Source organism: Sminthopsis crassicaudata, chromosome 1 (genome assembly GCF_048593235.1).
Source record: "Sminthopsis crassicaudata isolate SCR6 chromosome 1, ASM4859323v1, whole genome shotgun sequence".
NCBI lineage: Eukaryota > Metazoa > Chordata > Mammalia > Dasyuromorphia > Dasyuridae > Sminthopsis > Sminthopsis crassicaudata.
The window spans coordinates 697526136-697542149 of record NC_133617.1 but is presented as its reverse complement, the minus strand read 5'-3'; the positions used below and the strand labels follow the sequence as shown (position 1 = coordinate 697542149).

The following is a 16014-nucleotide window of genomic DNA, read 5'->3' as shown; positions in this document are numbered from 1 at the left end:
CAAAACAAACAGCTGCCTTTGCGAATCTTTCCAGAAAGAAGTAACATGCTCACTCACGCTGGAGAGGCTGGCCCAACAGCTGGAGAGGCGGGGCGCCACCGGAGGCTCTCGAGGGGCGGGACCGAGAAGAGGCCAGGAGCGGGCCGAGCAACTCAGAGGAGGCGGGGCTTCATGCTCAGGACGGCATCGGATTGCTGGAGTACCAATGGAACCGCCTCCCTCATGCATATTGATGATGTACGGCGGGGAGCTTATTGATTATTCATGAGGATTCGCAGGCGCCTTCGGGTCACGTGGGCTTTTTCGCGCGAAAACTATTTGCCGGAGTAGGAAGGAGTTGTGGCTGCCGGTGCAGAGCAGAAGCAATTATGGCGGTGAGCGGGGAGGAGGATTAACTGGAGGGCCGGGGGGGTGGAGGGACGTGACCTAGGGAGATCCGTGAAGCGGACTCGGGGGACTTTGAGGCATTTGGTGGGAGCTGAGGTGAATTTAGGAATAAAGAAAAGCGGGGAAGGGGGGGGGGGTAGAAGAAAAAAAATTGCGCATGCGCGGTGAAGAGGCGAGGGGCCCTCGTGGCTCCTGCGAGCCGGGTAGTGAAGGTTGTGCATTAGTTCCACCGACATTTGTTAAGCGCCTATTGTTTAGGGCCCTGCAGTCATGAGCGGGGATGAGAGAACCGAGCCCAGTAGTAGGGGGTAGATGGGAGGTCATTATGGGGTGGGGGTAACTGGGTGTGCGAGAGAAGGAAGTGTGGGAGCGGATGAGAACTGTGTAGGCCCCGCAGGAAGGTATTAAGGTGGCCGTGGGGGCGGAGGCGGGTACCGTGACGGAGTAGGACGGGGATATAGAGTGGGGGCGGGGATAGTGCTGGGGCAGGAGAGACATGGAGTGGGGCGGGGATAGTGCTGGGCAGGACGGGGATATGGAGTGGGGGCGGGGATAGTGCTGGGCAGGACGGGGATATGGAGTCGGGGCGGGGATAGTGCTGGGGCCGGAGAGAGAGGTGGGGTGGGGGCAGAAAGACAGGACCAGAAGGCAGCTCTTTTTCTGGAAGTCCCCGTTTTCCAAGTGTGCTTGAGATGAGTCAGAGTTAAGTGCTTTTGGCTGGCTTAGGGCTGGGAGGGACGGTCTCGTGGTGCAGCATCCTCACTTGGAGACGAGGGAGGAGTCTTGGCCCCCGAAAGGTGGATGCCTTGTTTTAGGTCCGGCAGGTAAGTAAACTAGGAGAAGCTGCTGCCCGAGTCCAGTGCCGGGGTCTCTGATTTTTAATCAGACTTTAGAAGAGAATCAGTCTTTGTTCTCTTTGGAACCTAAAGCCTGGGAGGGGGCAAAGACCACAAGTGTATTAGAGGGATGACGCTGCCCGGGAGAAGGAAATTAGAGGTAGGGAGATTAAGAACAGCAGTTATAACTTACTGAGCACTTGTTAGATTACTAGCCCTTTCCCACCCCTGAATTGAGGCAAAAAAGTTTGTTCTCAAGGAATTCTACTCTGGCTAAATGGGTTTATGGTGAGTAATCACAAAATACTAAGAAATTGCAGAAGTGTGGGTAGGAGGGGAGATAGAACAAAGGAGATCAGAAGAAATCCCTTGAGGTCGTGGTGTTTTAAGCTGAGCTTTGAAAAGGGAGAGTTGGGAGGTTCCAAGAGGCAGGAATCAGAAAGTTCTTCTGGGGCTTCCTGGAGGAGGCATTTGTACTTTTACAGGATGGATAGAAATTAAGCGAAGAAGGAAGGCCTACAGCGGCGCAGCTGCAGGGAATTGTGAGGAAGGGACTTCTTTAGAAGAAGAAAGAGCTCAGTCCCATGATTTAGGCTCCTGAGACTGCCCAGGCTAAGCAGACTAAAGAGAGCAATTCTCCTTACTGCCTTAAAGGGTCTTTGGTGTGCTTAAGTGTATAGCTTGAATTGGCCCCTGTACTGAAAGTGCCCAATTTATTATCTTCCTTTCACTTTCCCCCCCTTCTCTGCTTTGACCGAGGATTTTTTTTTCTTTCAAAAATATCTATCTAAAAGGAATTCCCTGTTTAAGAGTAAAGAAAAATTGTTTCCATCCACTTCAGCTCTCACCCCATAGATCTTATTCTGGATCCCCGCTGTTGTGCCAGAGCAAGTCCTCCTAGGAAAGCTTCCCTGCCCTTGCCTCTACAAGATGCAGCATTGTTGACCAATCTGGTCCTTTTTCAGGATTCCTCCGAGTCCTTAAATATAGCCTCGTCTAGTCCAGCCCGAAGATACAGACGCATCAGCGATGGTTTGACCTCCAGCCCTGGGCGAGGTTCCCGGCGTGGGGGCACTGATGCTTTGACCTCCAGCCCTGGGAGAGACCTGCCGCCTTTTGAAGATGAATCAGAAGGCCTTCTGGGCACTGAAGGGCTTCCTGATGAAGAGGAAGAGGATGGAGAAGAGCTTATTGGGGATGGAATGGAGAGGTGAGGTTTGGGGATGAGAGGATCAAGGCATTTGAGAATCATTCTAGACCTATTCTATGGGACTGACTACTCTGGTGGATGCCAGAGGTTAGTTCTATTTGTTACTGCTTTTCAGCAAGTTTCTTCCTGCTGCGTCTTTCCTTCCCGTGATATATGGAGATGATGATAGCAATGAAACAACATAGTAGAATTTTTTGTATGTAAACTGAGCTATTCTTAGGGAAAATGTTTCTGTCTAAACACTTTCATCAGCAGAAGAAAGGAACAGGTCAGTGAATTGGGCATGCAACTAATAAAATTAGATAACCAATATATTTAAAAACTCAAAACACCAAAAAGATTAATAAAATTGAAATAAAAATAAATTTTAAATAAAATTTTTAAAAATTGGATCAATAACATTGAAACGTGGAGAGTTATTTCCCCCTTGCTGAGATAATGTATTACAGTTATTGAGCACAAACTGCAGTAAGACTTTTGGAACCCTGTATTTTGAGCATTAGATTGTACTTAGGCAGACACATTGCTCTAAGGACATTAGAGATTCTGTACTGGATTTTAGCAGTGCTCTTTTCACCCAGCACTCTTTCTCTGATGGCAGCATCAAAAGGTGATGGGTGGAAATGCATGACCATAAAATGCTGAAGTTTTCTTGCCTAACTTTCAGTCATAAACATTTATGTCCATCAGTAAAGTGCCTTTGGCATCTCTGGGGTGGCCCTGGGGCTGTCCTCGGGAGTCCTGTCTATGTGACTTGAGCACTATGCTGTCTGTCTGACTCTGCATTAACTGTCCTTGCTCTGGGCCACCCTAGGGATTACCGAGCCATTCCCGAGCTAGACACCTATGAGGCAGAAGGCTTAGCCCTTGAGGATGAAGATGTGGAGGAGCTGACGGCCAGCCAGAGGGAGGCCGCTGAGCGGGTGATGCGGCAGCGAGACCGGGAGACTGACCGAGGCTTGGGGCGTATGCGCCGGGGGCTGCTGTATGGTAAGTCCTTGGGGTTTCTTGCCTGGGTCCTTCCGGAGCAAGCCGCTCAGTGTTGGATTCTGTTATCTGTCTCTTCCCCTCCTGGACTGGGAGTAAAACCCTGGAAGGGAGAGGAGAAAGAAAGGAGGAATATGGCATTTCAGCCAAGGTAGAGAGACCTGATCCAGTAGGTCTCACCTCCTTTGGAGCCTCCATGATTTCCATAAATGTATTCCACATGTATTCACGCTTTGTGGTCCCTCCGTTTGCCTGTCTCAGCTGTAGGTTAATGACTGCGGATCATGTTCACTGAAAAGCGGGATAGGTGGGTATGGTGCCAGGCCCACTGGTTTGGTGGTTGAGAGGGATCAATCTTGTGGAAGGGGGATATTAATCAGAAGAGGGGAGAGATGGAGGAGGCTGACAGGCCTGTTCCTTATGCTTCTCAGACAGTGATGAAGAAGATGACGATCGGCCAGCCCGGAAGCGGCGCCTGGTGGAGCGGGGCACTGAGGAGGGTGAAGAGGAGGAGGACATGATAGAAAGCATCGAGAATCTGGAAGATTTGAAAGGCCACACTGTCAGGGAATGGGTGAGCATGGCAGGCCCTCGACTGGAGATCCACCATCGATTCAAGAACTTCTTACGCACACATGTGGATGGACACGGTCACAATGTCTTCAAGGAACGGATTAGCGACATGTGTAAAGGTTTGTGGCCGGGGCTTCGTTCCCTTTCCCAGCTCTCAGACTCATTTCTCATCAGCACTTTCTTCCTGTTTGCTATTTCTGTTTTCCCAACAAGATGCTATTTTTAGCCTTATAACAACACTTCTTACAGATGAAGAAACTAGGACACGAGGAATTCCACTGTGTTGTAAAAGCTCATCAAGCTGAAGGGGCTGGGTTAGACCTAGAGTGCATGATTTCTGAGCATTCTTTCTCAGTGCTCTTTCTCCATGCTTGCTGTCTACCCCATTGTATCACATTCAGGTTAGGGCCATGTTTTCCCCAGCACAGGTAGAAGGACACCTCCCTGCTTTGCTCAGGCCCCTGAGAAAGAGCCGTTGGGGTCTACAAAACCATTTCTGCCCCCCCCCCTCCCCTTTCAGACCGCTCAGCTGGCCCACCTGCCCCATGACTGAGCTCTCTTTCATATGTTGTATCTTCTAATTAGTGAGTGAGCTTTTCAGAGCTGGAACTATCTGACTTTTTCCATTGATATTCTGGAACTTAACAGAGTGCTTGCTGTTAGTAGGCACTTACTGCTTATTCATTCATCTACTCTTCATTCATTTTTCTACCTCCCCAGAGAACAGGGAGAGCCTGGTAGTGAATTATGAAGACCTGGCAGCCCGAGAACATGTCCTGGCCTACTTCTTACCTGAGGCCCCAGCAGAGCTCCTAGGAATCTTTGATGAAGCTGCCCGAGAGGTGGTGTTGGCCATGTACCCAAAGTATGATCGAATTGCCAGTCACATCCATGTACGCATCTCCCACCTTCCCCTAGTGGAGGAACTTCGCTCCCTCAGGTGAGAAAGAGAACCAGGTACAGACCAGGGGCCAGAGCCCAGGGAATGGGTGACAGGGATTGCTTGGCATTTCTTTCTGCCAGACCATCTGAAAGCTGGGTCTCTGTGGTGCTTACTTCACCCTGTCTGGAACTGGATGGGATTGTAGGGTTAGTAACTGAAGTCTCATCACCCTTTGTATTTTCTGGACCCTTGGGGAGTGAGGGAGGGGTCATCCAGTGGAAAGAAAATCCTAACGAGCTCTGTCTGTGCAGCGATATATAAAGATCAGTGTGCACAATTCTACCCAGTAGGACAACTGAGGCTTCCATTTTCTGGAACAGGATTCCTTTGTGCCCCATCTGAGGATTTTCCCTGCCCTGGTCTTCCCTGGGGAAGGGCCCTGACCAAAGCTTGTGGCCTCTTGAGTATCTTCCCTTTTCTGCTCCCCACAGACAGCTGCATCTAAATCAGTTAATTCGAACCAGTGGCGTGGTGACCAGCTGCACAGGAGTCCTGCCCCAGCTCAGCATGGTCAAGTACAACTGCAATAAATGTAACTTTGTCCTGGGGCCGTTCTGTCAGTCTCAGAATCAGGAGGTGAAGCCCGGCTCCTGTCCAGAATGTCAGTCTGCTGGTCCCTTTGAAGTCAACATGGAAGAGGTGAGCTCAGGTGTCAAATCTCAGTCTTGGTAGGTGCTTCAGCAAATACAGGCCATCGAGACCAGAGTTCAGATCCAACCTCAAACACTTAGTAGCTGTGTCACTCAGCAAGTCACTTAGCCTGTTTGCCTCAACTGCTTCATTTGTAAATTGGGGATAATAAATAATAACCCTTATCTCCCAGGGTTGCTGTGTGGTTCAAATGAGAAATTATTTCTAAAGTGCTTAGCACAGGGCCTGGTCATAGTAAATGCTATGTAAACATTAGTAGTTAATTTAATTATTTGGATATGTCAATGTAAATATTCATATCTACGTATCTTGGCCAATTCCACAGGGATATGGGGATAAAATGAGATAATGTATATGAAAGAGCTTTGACAGATTAAAAGTACAATATAAGAAATATAAAGCATTACTATCCCAGAAGGGGGAGGAATTAGAATTGTCAATTACATTAAATATTAAGTGCCTGCAGCATTCAAGGCACTATGCTCAGCACTGAAGAGAATATCTCTCAAGTAAGATAGCTATACAAGTAAGTAAAATACAAAGAAGGATACTGTGAGTGCCCTCATGTTTTAAGGATTTAGGGGAAGTCAGACCATAAATCCTGAGGGTTTGAGAAGACTTTATGAAAGATGGTGCTTTGAACTGAAACTTGAAGAATGGGTAGGATTTTGATAGGCTGTGATGAGGAGGCATTTCAAGTAGAAGGAACAGTGAATAAAGGTAAAACAGAGAGAAAATAAAGAGTTTTTAGGAAAATAGCAAGTACTCCAGTACAGCTGGAATATAAAATATATGTAGGTGACAGAAGCTAAATGGGTAAATTGGGGATAACAGCATAAACTTTGAATTTCCTATGGAGTTGGGACTTGATCCTTCCTAGGCACTGGGGAGCATGGCAGTGACATGACTAGAGAGCCCTCATTAGTATTCTCTCACTGAGTGTCCTTTGTCCTCTCTAGACAATCTACCAAAACTACCAGCGCATCCGAATCCAAGAGAGTCCTGGCAAAGTGGCTGCGGGCAGGCTTCCTCGCTCCAAAGATGCCATCCTTCTTGCTGATCTAGTGGACAGTTGCAAGCCAGGAGATGAAATTGTAAGTGAGCAGGAGAAAGAGATGGCGCTGAGCCACCTTGGCTTCAGGACTGAACACTAGGAAATGTAGAAGAGTAGGTACAGGTTGGAGGTTGAGGTTGGCTGTGGCAGTGTTGGTAATGGGTGATGTATAAATAGTAAGTTGAACCAGTCAAATGAGGAAGCCCAGTGTGATGAGAAAAGCAGAGGGGAATCTTGCTCAGACATTCATGCATTGAATAATTTAGGATAGGATAACTTATTTATTTGTACTCTTGTTAGACAAATAACTTGGATGATGTCTATAGTTCTAAATAATTTTCAATCTTGGTATTTCAGGATTAGGAAGTTAGGGGGCTTAATGAAAAAATAATAAATTGGTGAGGGCAGTTGTGGGCTGGGATCTAATTCTTAGCCTTGCTCCTCCACTAGGACCATTGACCGCTTTCTCCTTTTCTCCCATCCAGGAGTTGACTGGCATCTACCACAACAATTATGATGGCTCCCTCAATACTGCTAATGGCTTCCCTGTCTTTGCTACGGTTATCTTGGCCAATCATGTGGCCAAGAAGGATGACAAAGTAGCTGTCGGGGAGCTGACAGATGAGGATGTAAAAACTATTATTAGCCTCTCTAAGGATCAGCAGATTGGAGAGAAAGTGAGTTAGGGAGAAATCTTGTTGTCTATCAGTCAGACTCTTTTTTTCTAAATTACCTTGACCTCTCCTGGTTGAGTCTTTAATTCTGGATTTGTCTTCTCCTCAAACTGGTCAGTGGATATATCAGATCTCAGGTGAACTGTGAATGTGTCCAAGAAACCCCCAAGATAGGACAAGAATGTCTTGAGTTGTTGAGATCTCTTTTTTGGAACACATAACTGCAGATAATTTTATTTCCACTGTGTGGAGCTGATGTATCACCAAACCAGAGGAAGGGACCTTTGAAGGCATGCAGTGCCTTAGTGAGTGTCTGCAGGCTAAGTATATGCTGACTTGGAAGCCAGGACCTCTTGGGGTTCTAACTTTTGTTTCCTTGAAGTGCTTCCAGGATTGTTTGTTTGAAAAAAAATTAGTGCCCAAGGTTCTAGGTGTCATATTTCAAGATGCTCGTGTGAGATTCACATTATCGGGTACATGTTCTCCTTGGGACATGAGGGGATCACAGAATGTATAAAGAGAATATATCACAAGGAAGATTAAAGAACCATGACAGCTCAAGGGAGGGGGGGGGGTATGGCACATCTCATTCTTGTAACATTCAGTGTTAAAGACTCATTAGGGAATTAGTGAGGTTACCTCATTCTAGGAAGTTGTGCCTATTAATGTAGAATAAAATAGAAGGAGAATTCGAGTGGAAAAGAACGTAGACATCATGGGGTTAGGAAATTCTCTACTTGGAATATTCAGCCTCCTCATTGCTACCTCCTGGCTTCCTTTAGGCTACTAAAGTCTCAGCTACTGCACCAAGTCTTTCCTACTTCGCCTTAATTACAGAGTGCCTCTGTAAGGCATCTTCTCTTGTTTGTACATTGCTGTTTGCATGGTATCTCCTTCCGTATATTATAAGCTCCCAGCAGAAGCTTGCCTTTCTTTGTATTCCCAATGCTTAGGACAACATATGACACATAGATGACACTTTGTGTGTGTTTGTGGATTGACCGATTAACTGATGGTCACTCTTCAGAATTGCTTATTAGAAATCACCTGTCTCTCTTAAGATTGGCTTTTCTGGGTTAAATAAGAGCTTTCAGGGACTCTAGACGCTGCTGCCTCTTGACTCTTACACTGATTGATTCCTTCAGGTTTTTGCTAGCATTGCCCCTTCTATCTATGGGCATGAAGACATTAAGAGAGGTCTTGCCTTGGCTCTGTTTGGAGGAGAACCCAAAAACCCAGGTTAGTGGTAATGGACCATGGGACTGGCTCGTGGCTTTTTCAATGCTAATTCTTCTCCTGTAATTATTTTAGTGTGTGTTTTTATTTAACAGTATTCTGATATGTGACTGATTTGTAGAAGTAAGTGTTTTGTAGTTTGCAATTTGAGGGTGAGGACATGTGTTCAAAGGTAGCATGTGCTGATCAGGATTCCCTCTTCATACTCTAACCAGAAGGGTCTGAGTGACAGCCTCTCTCCTTTGGTGGCCCTCTGTTTTTTCCATCCACTGGTTATCTTGGTGGTATCTGCTGTCTCTTTGTTCCTGTTGCCCACAGCAGAGCGAGGAATTAGTGACAATTCAGCTGTCTGATGAGTCTAGTTCTTGCCCAAACATTTATCCTTTTCTTCTCTCAGGTGGCAAGCACAAGGTTCGAGGCGATATCAACGTGCTCTTGTGCGGGGATCCTGGCACAGCCAAATCTCAGTTCCTTAAGTATGTGGAAAAAGTGTCTAGTCGAGCCATCTTCACCACTGGCCAGGGGGCCTCAGCTGTAGGTCTCACTGCTTATGTCCAGCGGCATCCTGTCAGTCGAGAATGGACCTTAGAAGCCGGGGCCTTGGTTCTGGCTGACCGAGGGGTGTGCCTGATTGATGAGTTTGATAAGGTGGGTGCTTGGGCCTTTTAAGGTGTAGAAATACCTTACAGAGTTCTTGGTTTATGGAGAAAGATCTGGGCTGACCCTGGTATAAAGTCTGGTATACCAGAACATTGAGAAAACAGAAATGTGGACTAAGCAGGACACTTGCCTGTGTGCAGATGAATGACCAGGACAGGACCAGCATCCACGAGGCCATGGAACAGCAGAGCATCTCTATCTCCAAGGCTGGCATCGTCACTTCCCTGCAAGCCCGCTGCACTGTCATCGCTGCTGCCAACCCCATAGGTACGAGAACACAGTGGGTGGGAACGGCTCCTTCTCTGGGACTGTGGGCTTGACTCCTAGTGAAAGGCAGTGTCTATGGGAGGCTACCTCTGTGTCCTAGGCCCATGTGGCCTGTTCTCTTCTGGTCTGTACATGCAACGTGCTCTCCTGGCAGTTATAATTACTAGTCTGTCCTAGACCCACCAGAGTACCTTTGACCACTGGCTTCCTAGCCTGGGTGGCCAAGCCGAGATGGATAGCCAAAAGAGGTAAGGGTTTTGGTAGTGAACACGTGGGTCTTCTGACCAGGTGTTCACTCGGGAACCAACAAGTCAGGGCATCAGTTAGGGCATTATGTGAGTAGGTATAATAAAGGCTTTTAAGATTACACGTGGCTGTTCTTGAGTGCTCTACCGGTTATTAAGCTATAGATTCAAGAGATTGTGGCCAGAGACCTTTGAAGGCCTCAGAGGAGGCGAGCCGGGTAGAGTTCACACTGCAAAGGTCAGTGGTCAAAGGTACTCTGGTGGGTCTAGGACAGACTAGTAATTGTAACTGCCAGGAGAGCACGTTACAAATGGTTTGAGCCAAGTGCTTTGCCAATTGTGTTCAGTAACATTTCTTTTTTATCTTATTGGATAGTTTTTCCTAAATATGAAAGTATTTGAAACTTAGAGCTTATATGAAATGGAGCCAGGTGAGATGCTTTCTAAGAAGGATTTTAAGGCTGCCTTCTATCAACATTACTATTAGTTATAGTTTTATAAACATTAGCTTATGCAGTAAGTTGTTTTTTTTAATGGCATAGAAAGCAAAGAAGATATCAAATATTAATTTATGGGTGACACACTTTGTTTAGAAAACCCAAGAGACAAAATTAACCAAAATAATCCATTCAAATTCTATTATATTTATATACCATAATTTGTTTAACAATGCCTCAATTGATAGATGCTCCCTCAGTTTCCACACACATAAAGAACATCAGGGCAGCTAGTTGGTGCAGTGGATAGAGCACCAGCCCTAAAGTCAGGAGGACCTGAGTTCAAATTTGACCTCAGACACTTAACACTTCCTAGTTGTGTGACCCTGGGCAAGTCACTTAACCCCAGCCTCAGGGAAAAGAAAAAATGAAAACAAAAAAAAAAAAATTTTTTTTGTCAGTAGCAAGGGAAAGGTTAAGTAATTTGAGAGATCTTCAAAGTACTTGACATGGTTGCACCAGTAAAGATGATGATATTGCCTAAATTAATTTGTAGGTTTAATATAATCAAATCAGTAAAAGTACTTTTTACATTTATACATTTCTTTTGAGATCTGTTTTTTTAAGAAAAGATGAAAATGGCATGAACCAAACAGTTAATCTTAGGGTCTCATCCGAACAGTTATATTTCATATGCATCTACACTCTGCTCTCTTAGTAATTGTGGAAGAGAAAAGGCAGGTCCACACTGCCTCACAGAGCAAGCATTTGGTCTCCATTGCATCTTTTTATTAGTAGCTTTCCTTCCCTGGGAAGGAGTTGCACACTCTGAATATTTTCCTAGGGCATTTAACCCTTACAGAAATAGCACATCTCCCTTTGTTTCTGTGACATCTATTTGCCTTGTGGAGCATTATGTCCTTGTATCTCCCTTGGGCTGGAGAAAGCATTCTGAAAACTGTGTAGAAGTATAGAGCCTTGAGGCAGTATGAATTAATTAACTCACCCTTATATTATAGGAGGCCGATATGATCCCTCATTGACCTTCTCAGAAAATGTGGACCTCACAGAGCCCATCATATCCCGTTTTGACGTCCTGTGTGTTGTGAGGGACACTGTGGATCCTGTTCAGGTATAAAATTGCTGTGCTCCATGAGATTTGAGCAATGAGGCTTATTAATAATGAAAATTCAACATTTATGTAGTACTTCATAGTTTATAAACACAATGTTTTCTTCATAATCTTGTGAAATGAGCAGCTGCAGGTAACAGCCTTCCTATTTTACAGATTCACTGAGGCTGAGGAAGGCTGACTGACTGACTGGTTAAGACACGGTGCTTGTATCATAGCCAAGATTCAGATCAAAATCTTCTGACTCCAGACCCAGTACTCTTCCCTCAGGAGTTTTTTCAGATTAGGGTTTCTTATTTTTTTGAGTCGTGGACCTCTTTGGAAGTTTGATAAATTGTGTTACTCCCTTGTTAGAATTATGTTAAATGCAAAAGGCAAATTGAAGAGGAAACATTAAATTTACGTTAGTGGTTACCAAAAATAAAGATGTAATTTTTTATTCAAGTTAACAAGAATCTTAACTGTGGGACTCTAGAGATTCTAGGGAATGAGCCACTCTTATTCCTCCTTTGTCATGTGGATGGTGCTTGGAGATGTGGTCCAATGTAATAGTAGTACTGAGCTTCTTAAGAAATGGATGATCAGATCAGGGATACCATTCTGTTGGTTGCCCTCTCAGGACCATTTCATCTCATTTCTCCTATCTGGCTTCCTATAGTTAAGATTGGATGACTTGCTACAAGATATGAATTTAGAAAAGCAGTGTCCTAATGGAACTTTTTCTGCCCTTCACTAGGATGAAATGCTGGCCCGCTTTGTGGTTGGCAGCCATGTTAAACATCACCCCAGCAATAAGGAAGAGGAGCTGGCCAATGGTAGGACACCAGAACCAGCCCTGCCTAATACATATGGTGTAGAACCTTTGCCTCAGGAGATACTGAAGAAGTACATCATCTATGCCAAGGAGAAGGTCCACCCAAAACTTAACCAGATGGACCAAGATAAAGTTGCCAAGATGTATAGTGACCTACGGAAAGAATCCATGGTGAGAACCCTAGAGAGGTAAAACTTAGACCAGGAAGAAAGGTGGTTTCAGTTCAATTAAGCAAGTATTTACCAAGAGCCTAAATGTGCTAGGAACTGAGTGTATAAAAGCAAGTAGTCCCTACCCTTGGGATTATATTCTACTGGAGGATACCACTATGCAGATAGTGGAAGCACTAGACACGGAAGCAAATAATACATTTGAGGAGAAAGAATACTAAGAGCTAGGAGAGGTGGTATCTGAAGTGACCCTGAGAGGAATCTGGAGATCCTAAGGTATGAAGTGAGGAAGATCATTGGGACAGAAAGCCTGAATGAAACACACAAAAAGGTGATGTATTGCTAAATTGGATTGGCTGGAAGGAGAATGTAATACTAGATTCAAATGTAACTGGGAAAGATTTAAGCGAATACAGTGGAACATAGATAATGTTGACATGTAATTTTCTAAGTCAATATTTAGCCCGTAGAGATCTTTTGTACTTCATTTTGTCACTGCTATAGTAGGTATAAAGGGTAGCAATATGAATTCAATCTGGAAGGGTAGAGCTGTTACCGTTTCATATGAAGGGTTTTAAATGCCAGGTTTAATAATATGAGCCTACTCGTCACCAAGGTAGTTGTTCTAGACTTGTTGAACAAGTATGGAGGGAGTGTTTCTTCAGTTTCCTTGCTACACTATACTTTCCTAAACTGTAACTCTCCAGTGGGATTTTCCTCCACCTAACGCCTAAACATGATCTCTCTCTGGCAGGCCACAGGCAGCATCCCCATCACAGTTCGACACATTGAATCAATGATCCGAATGGCAGAAGCCCATGCCCGCATTCACCTTCGGGACTATGTGCTGGAAGATGATGTCAACATGGCTATCCGGGTGATGCTAGAGAGCTTTATCGACACCCAGAAATTCAGTGTCATGCGCAGCATGCGGAAGGTGGGACGCAGATGTGGGTTTAGATGAGAAACAGTCAAGCCAGCCCTGCTGAGAAAGAATTCATTAGAACATTGGGGGACTTGTGGTCCTACAGATGGGGTCCTCACCCTGCCCCAAGGTGCTCTGCTCAGTGGAAGCCAGACTGGTCTCACTGTTGTGAGCAAGTAGAAAAGGCGAGGACAGGGGGACATAGCAAAAAACTTTTTAGTGGGGAAATAATGTTGTAGAAAAGTGGTTGAGAGCACATGGGTTCATATTGTCTTTGCTCTTTGCAGACCTTTGCCCGTTATTTATCATTCCGGAGGGATAACAACGAGCTATTACTCTTCATCCTGAAGCAACTAGTGGCAGAACAGGTGATCTACCAGCGCAACCGCTATGGTGCCCAGCAAGATACTATTGAGGTACCTGAGAAGGACCTAGTAGACAAGGTAGGGACTAAAGACAGGGATTTGTTGAACTGGATCTTAGAACCATATTTGGGGAACATGGGCTATCATATAGCATGCTTTAATTCCCTGATACCTCATCTTTTTTTAGGCTCGTCAGATCAACATCCACAATCTTGCTGCTTTTTATGACAGTGAACTCTTCAGAATGAATAAATTCAGTCATGATCTGAAACGGAAACTTATTATCCAGCAGTTCTGAGACCTTGGACCACTGTAGCTAATTATGCACTTTGCTTCTAGAAGGTCAAGTCACCATTGAGCACCCTGTTGCTTTGTGCCTTAGGGAGACCTCATCCAAGAACTTTGTTAAATCACTAGTGGCTGTAGGAGAATGGTGGAGTCTTTTTGGTTCAGGGTTTGAACACCTTAATTTGACCATCAGGGTCCCCTTGGCTGTGGTTCTGTTGGTCACTGTGATTGTGTTATAGAATGGTCATTTTATAAGTTCTCTCCCTTTGCTGCTTTAGATGCCTATATTTTGTATATTTTTTTCTAGCTTCTCTGGAGCTTGAGCTCAAGATTTGTAATCCAAAAAAAGGGTCCCTTCTTATTGGTTTTGGTTAAAAAAAAAAAAAAAAAATTAAAAAAATAATTCATATATAATATTTTGATGGCATGAGATACCCTGGCCCTGCCCTTCGCTAACTTTGGCCAGATGAGGTAATTAGAATGGTTTCTTCCCCTCTTGGTATTTCATTTATTCATCTTCAGTTCCTGCCATCTTTTAGTTAATAGCAGTTACAAGTGAATTGTAAAGAACCATGGCTTATTCTCATCTGTGTAGAGGTAAATGTCTGTATAAAACAAACCAGAAACCTGGCAATGTAAGGTGTCTAATTTTGACCCCACCTGACTTTCCTCAACTGAGGAGAATCAAACAGCAAATTGTGACTAGATTATGTGATCATCAGCGCCAAAGGTTCAGCTGGCTTTGCCACATCGACCTTTTCCCCTCCCTGCTGTTTCCTTTTTACCATTAGTGTTTGTACATTGTGTTCACTTTTGTAGTTTTCATTTTGCATAAGATGATTAAAGTGTTTACTGAGAAATGCTGGCATCTTAGATTTACTTTGAGGTACCAGAGCACAGTAGAAATACAACCTGGAATGATGACATTCTAGTCCTTAATTCTGCCACTCCACTGGAGGTAGAGCCGCAGCCCTCAGCGTTTGGGGATCGCACTGTTCAGGGTCCCATGAGAAGGTGAGCACAGAGAGAGGAGTTGGACCTGAAGCTGTGAAGATATTTCCAAGCCTCGGTTTATTTGTAAAATGGAGACAGTGTTTGCAGCAGTTGCTCACCGGGAGTTAGGAATGCCAGTGAGACTTTGAGTTGGCTTTTGCTGCATTAAATCAGTTGTTAATTTTGAGCATTTCTGACAGTATCTTCACTCTGGGTCCCTTGTCCTTCATCGGCTGAATGGTGAGGGAAGATTAAATCACGCTGTAGCTTTTCTGGTCCTTCATTTGTTCATCTGCATTAAGTTGGACTGGACGGGCCCTTTCAGCTCCAAATCCGAGTATTTGAAACAGACGCTTTTACTGACTGGGACCTCACTGCCCCGCTGGAGCGCACGTGTCAGGCCGAGGAGGCCCCGGGCGTCACCCAGCTCCGGGTCCCCATTTTGCAGGGGGCCATGGGTACTAGCAGGATTGCTCATAAGTGGGTGTGGAGCCTCAGGGAAGCGCCAGAATGGACCTTGTGCTATGGGGCTGACTACGAAGCTGTGCTCCTTACTTGAGAGTGGGCCTCGGGCCCTGCCCAGCTTACCAGGGCCTCCAAACTACCCCAAGGACTAGGTCTACATCTGGTGCAAGCATGGTTGCGGCCAAACAGACCATCCCTTGGCTGGGGGGATCCTGTCCCCGGAGTTCTAAAGGCCAGGCCGGGCTTACCTTGTGGCCGGGGTTGAAACGCTCCTTTGCCCCTAGCCAGGCTCATGTGCCAATACCAGGGGCCTTTAAGAATTTCGAGGCACGTGGGACAGACCTCGGCTCCTGATTGGTTCGTTCTGACAGAAAGGGGCGGGGCGGAAGGGGGGATGGTCGATTTCTTCTGCACTTGCTTCCTTCCGGTCGAGGCGAGAAGCACGCGGCCCGGCAAAAGAGAGAGGGAAGGAAGAGGGGGGCGGGGTCCAATGTGAATGACAGCTCTACAGTCCTATCGCGCTCGCCTGGTGGGCCCCGCCCTCCGCGCTCGGTTACGCCCGAGGCGAAGCTCTGGGGTTGCTGCGGCTGCAAGGGAGGAGGGCGCCTGGGGCAGCTGTGGGAGCCAAGTGAGGCTGCACCATGGGCCGGCTGCTGCGCGCCGCCCTGTTGCTGACCTGGGGTGAGTGTCTGGGGCCTACGG

At 45.9% G+C, this 16014-nt stretch overlaps 2 protein-coding genes across 4 annotated transcripts in view; both read left to right on the top strand.

Moving 5' to 3' along the window:
- Nucleotides 1–274: 274 nt before the first annotated feature.
- MCM2 (minichromosome maintenance complex component 2) lies at nucleotides 275–14714 on the top strand. Of its 2 annotated transcripts, none has more exons than XM_074283770.1 (16): nucleotides 275–374; nucleotides 2189–2433; nucleotides 3248–3423; nucleotides 3852–4112; nucleotides 4714–4933; nucleotides 5368–5575; nucleotides 6547–6681; nucleotides 7127–7318; nucleotides 8461–8554; nucleotides 8949–9199; nucleotides 9352–9478; nucleotides 11180–11292; nucleotides 12029–12277; nucleotides 13031–13213; nucleotides 13489–13644; nucleotides 13754–14714. In XM_074283770.1, exons 1-16 carry the CDS (start codon nucleotides 369–371, stop codon nucleotides 13862–13864), a joined length of 2727 nt encoding a protein of 908 aa, XP_074139871.1. In that variant the 5' UTR covers nucleotides 275–368; the 3' UTR covers nucleotides 13865–14714. The 2 variants fall into 2 exon arrangements, with proteins under 2 accessions (XP_074139871.1, XP_074139870.1); XM_074283769.1 differs by lacking the exon at nucleotides 275–374 and adding an exon at nucleotides 1193–1211.
- A 1137-nt stretch (nucleotides 14715–15851) lies between these two features.
- The window catches only part of PODXL2 (podocalyxin like 2), a 37816-nt gene continuing 37653 nt past the window's right edge, over nucleotides 15852–16014 (top strand). The window contains exon 1 of one of the 2 annotated variants that reach the window (XM_074283776.1): nucleotides 15852–15993. In XM_074283776.1, the coding sequence (XP_074139877.1) occupies nucleotides 15954–15993 (40 nt within the window). In that variant the 5' untranslated portion in view covers nucleotides 15852–15953. The remainder of the gene's footprint in view (nucleotides 15994–16014) is intronic. The other variant, XM_074283771.1, reaches the window with a different exon arrangement.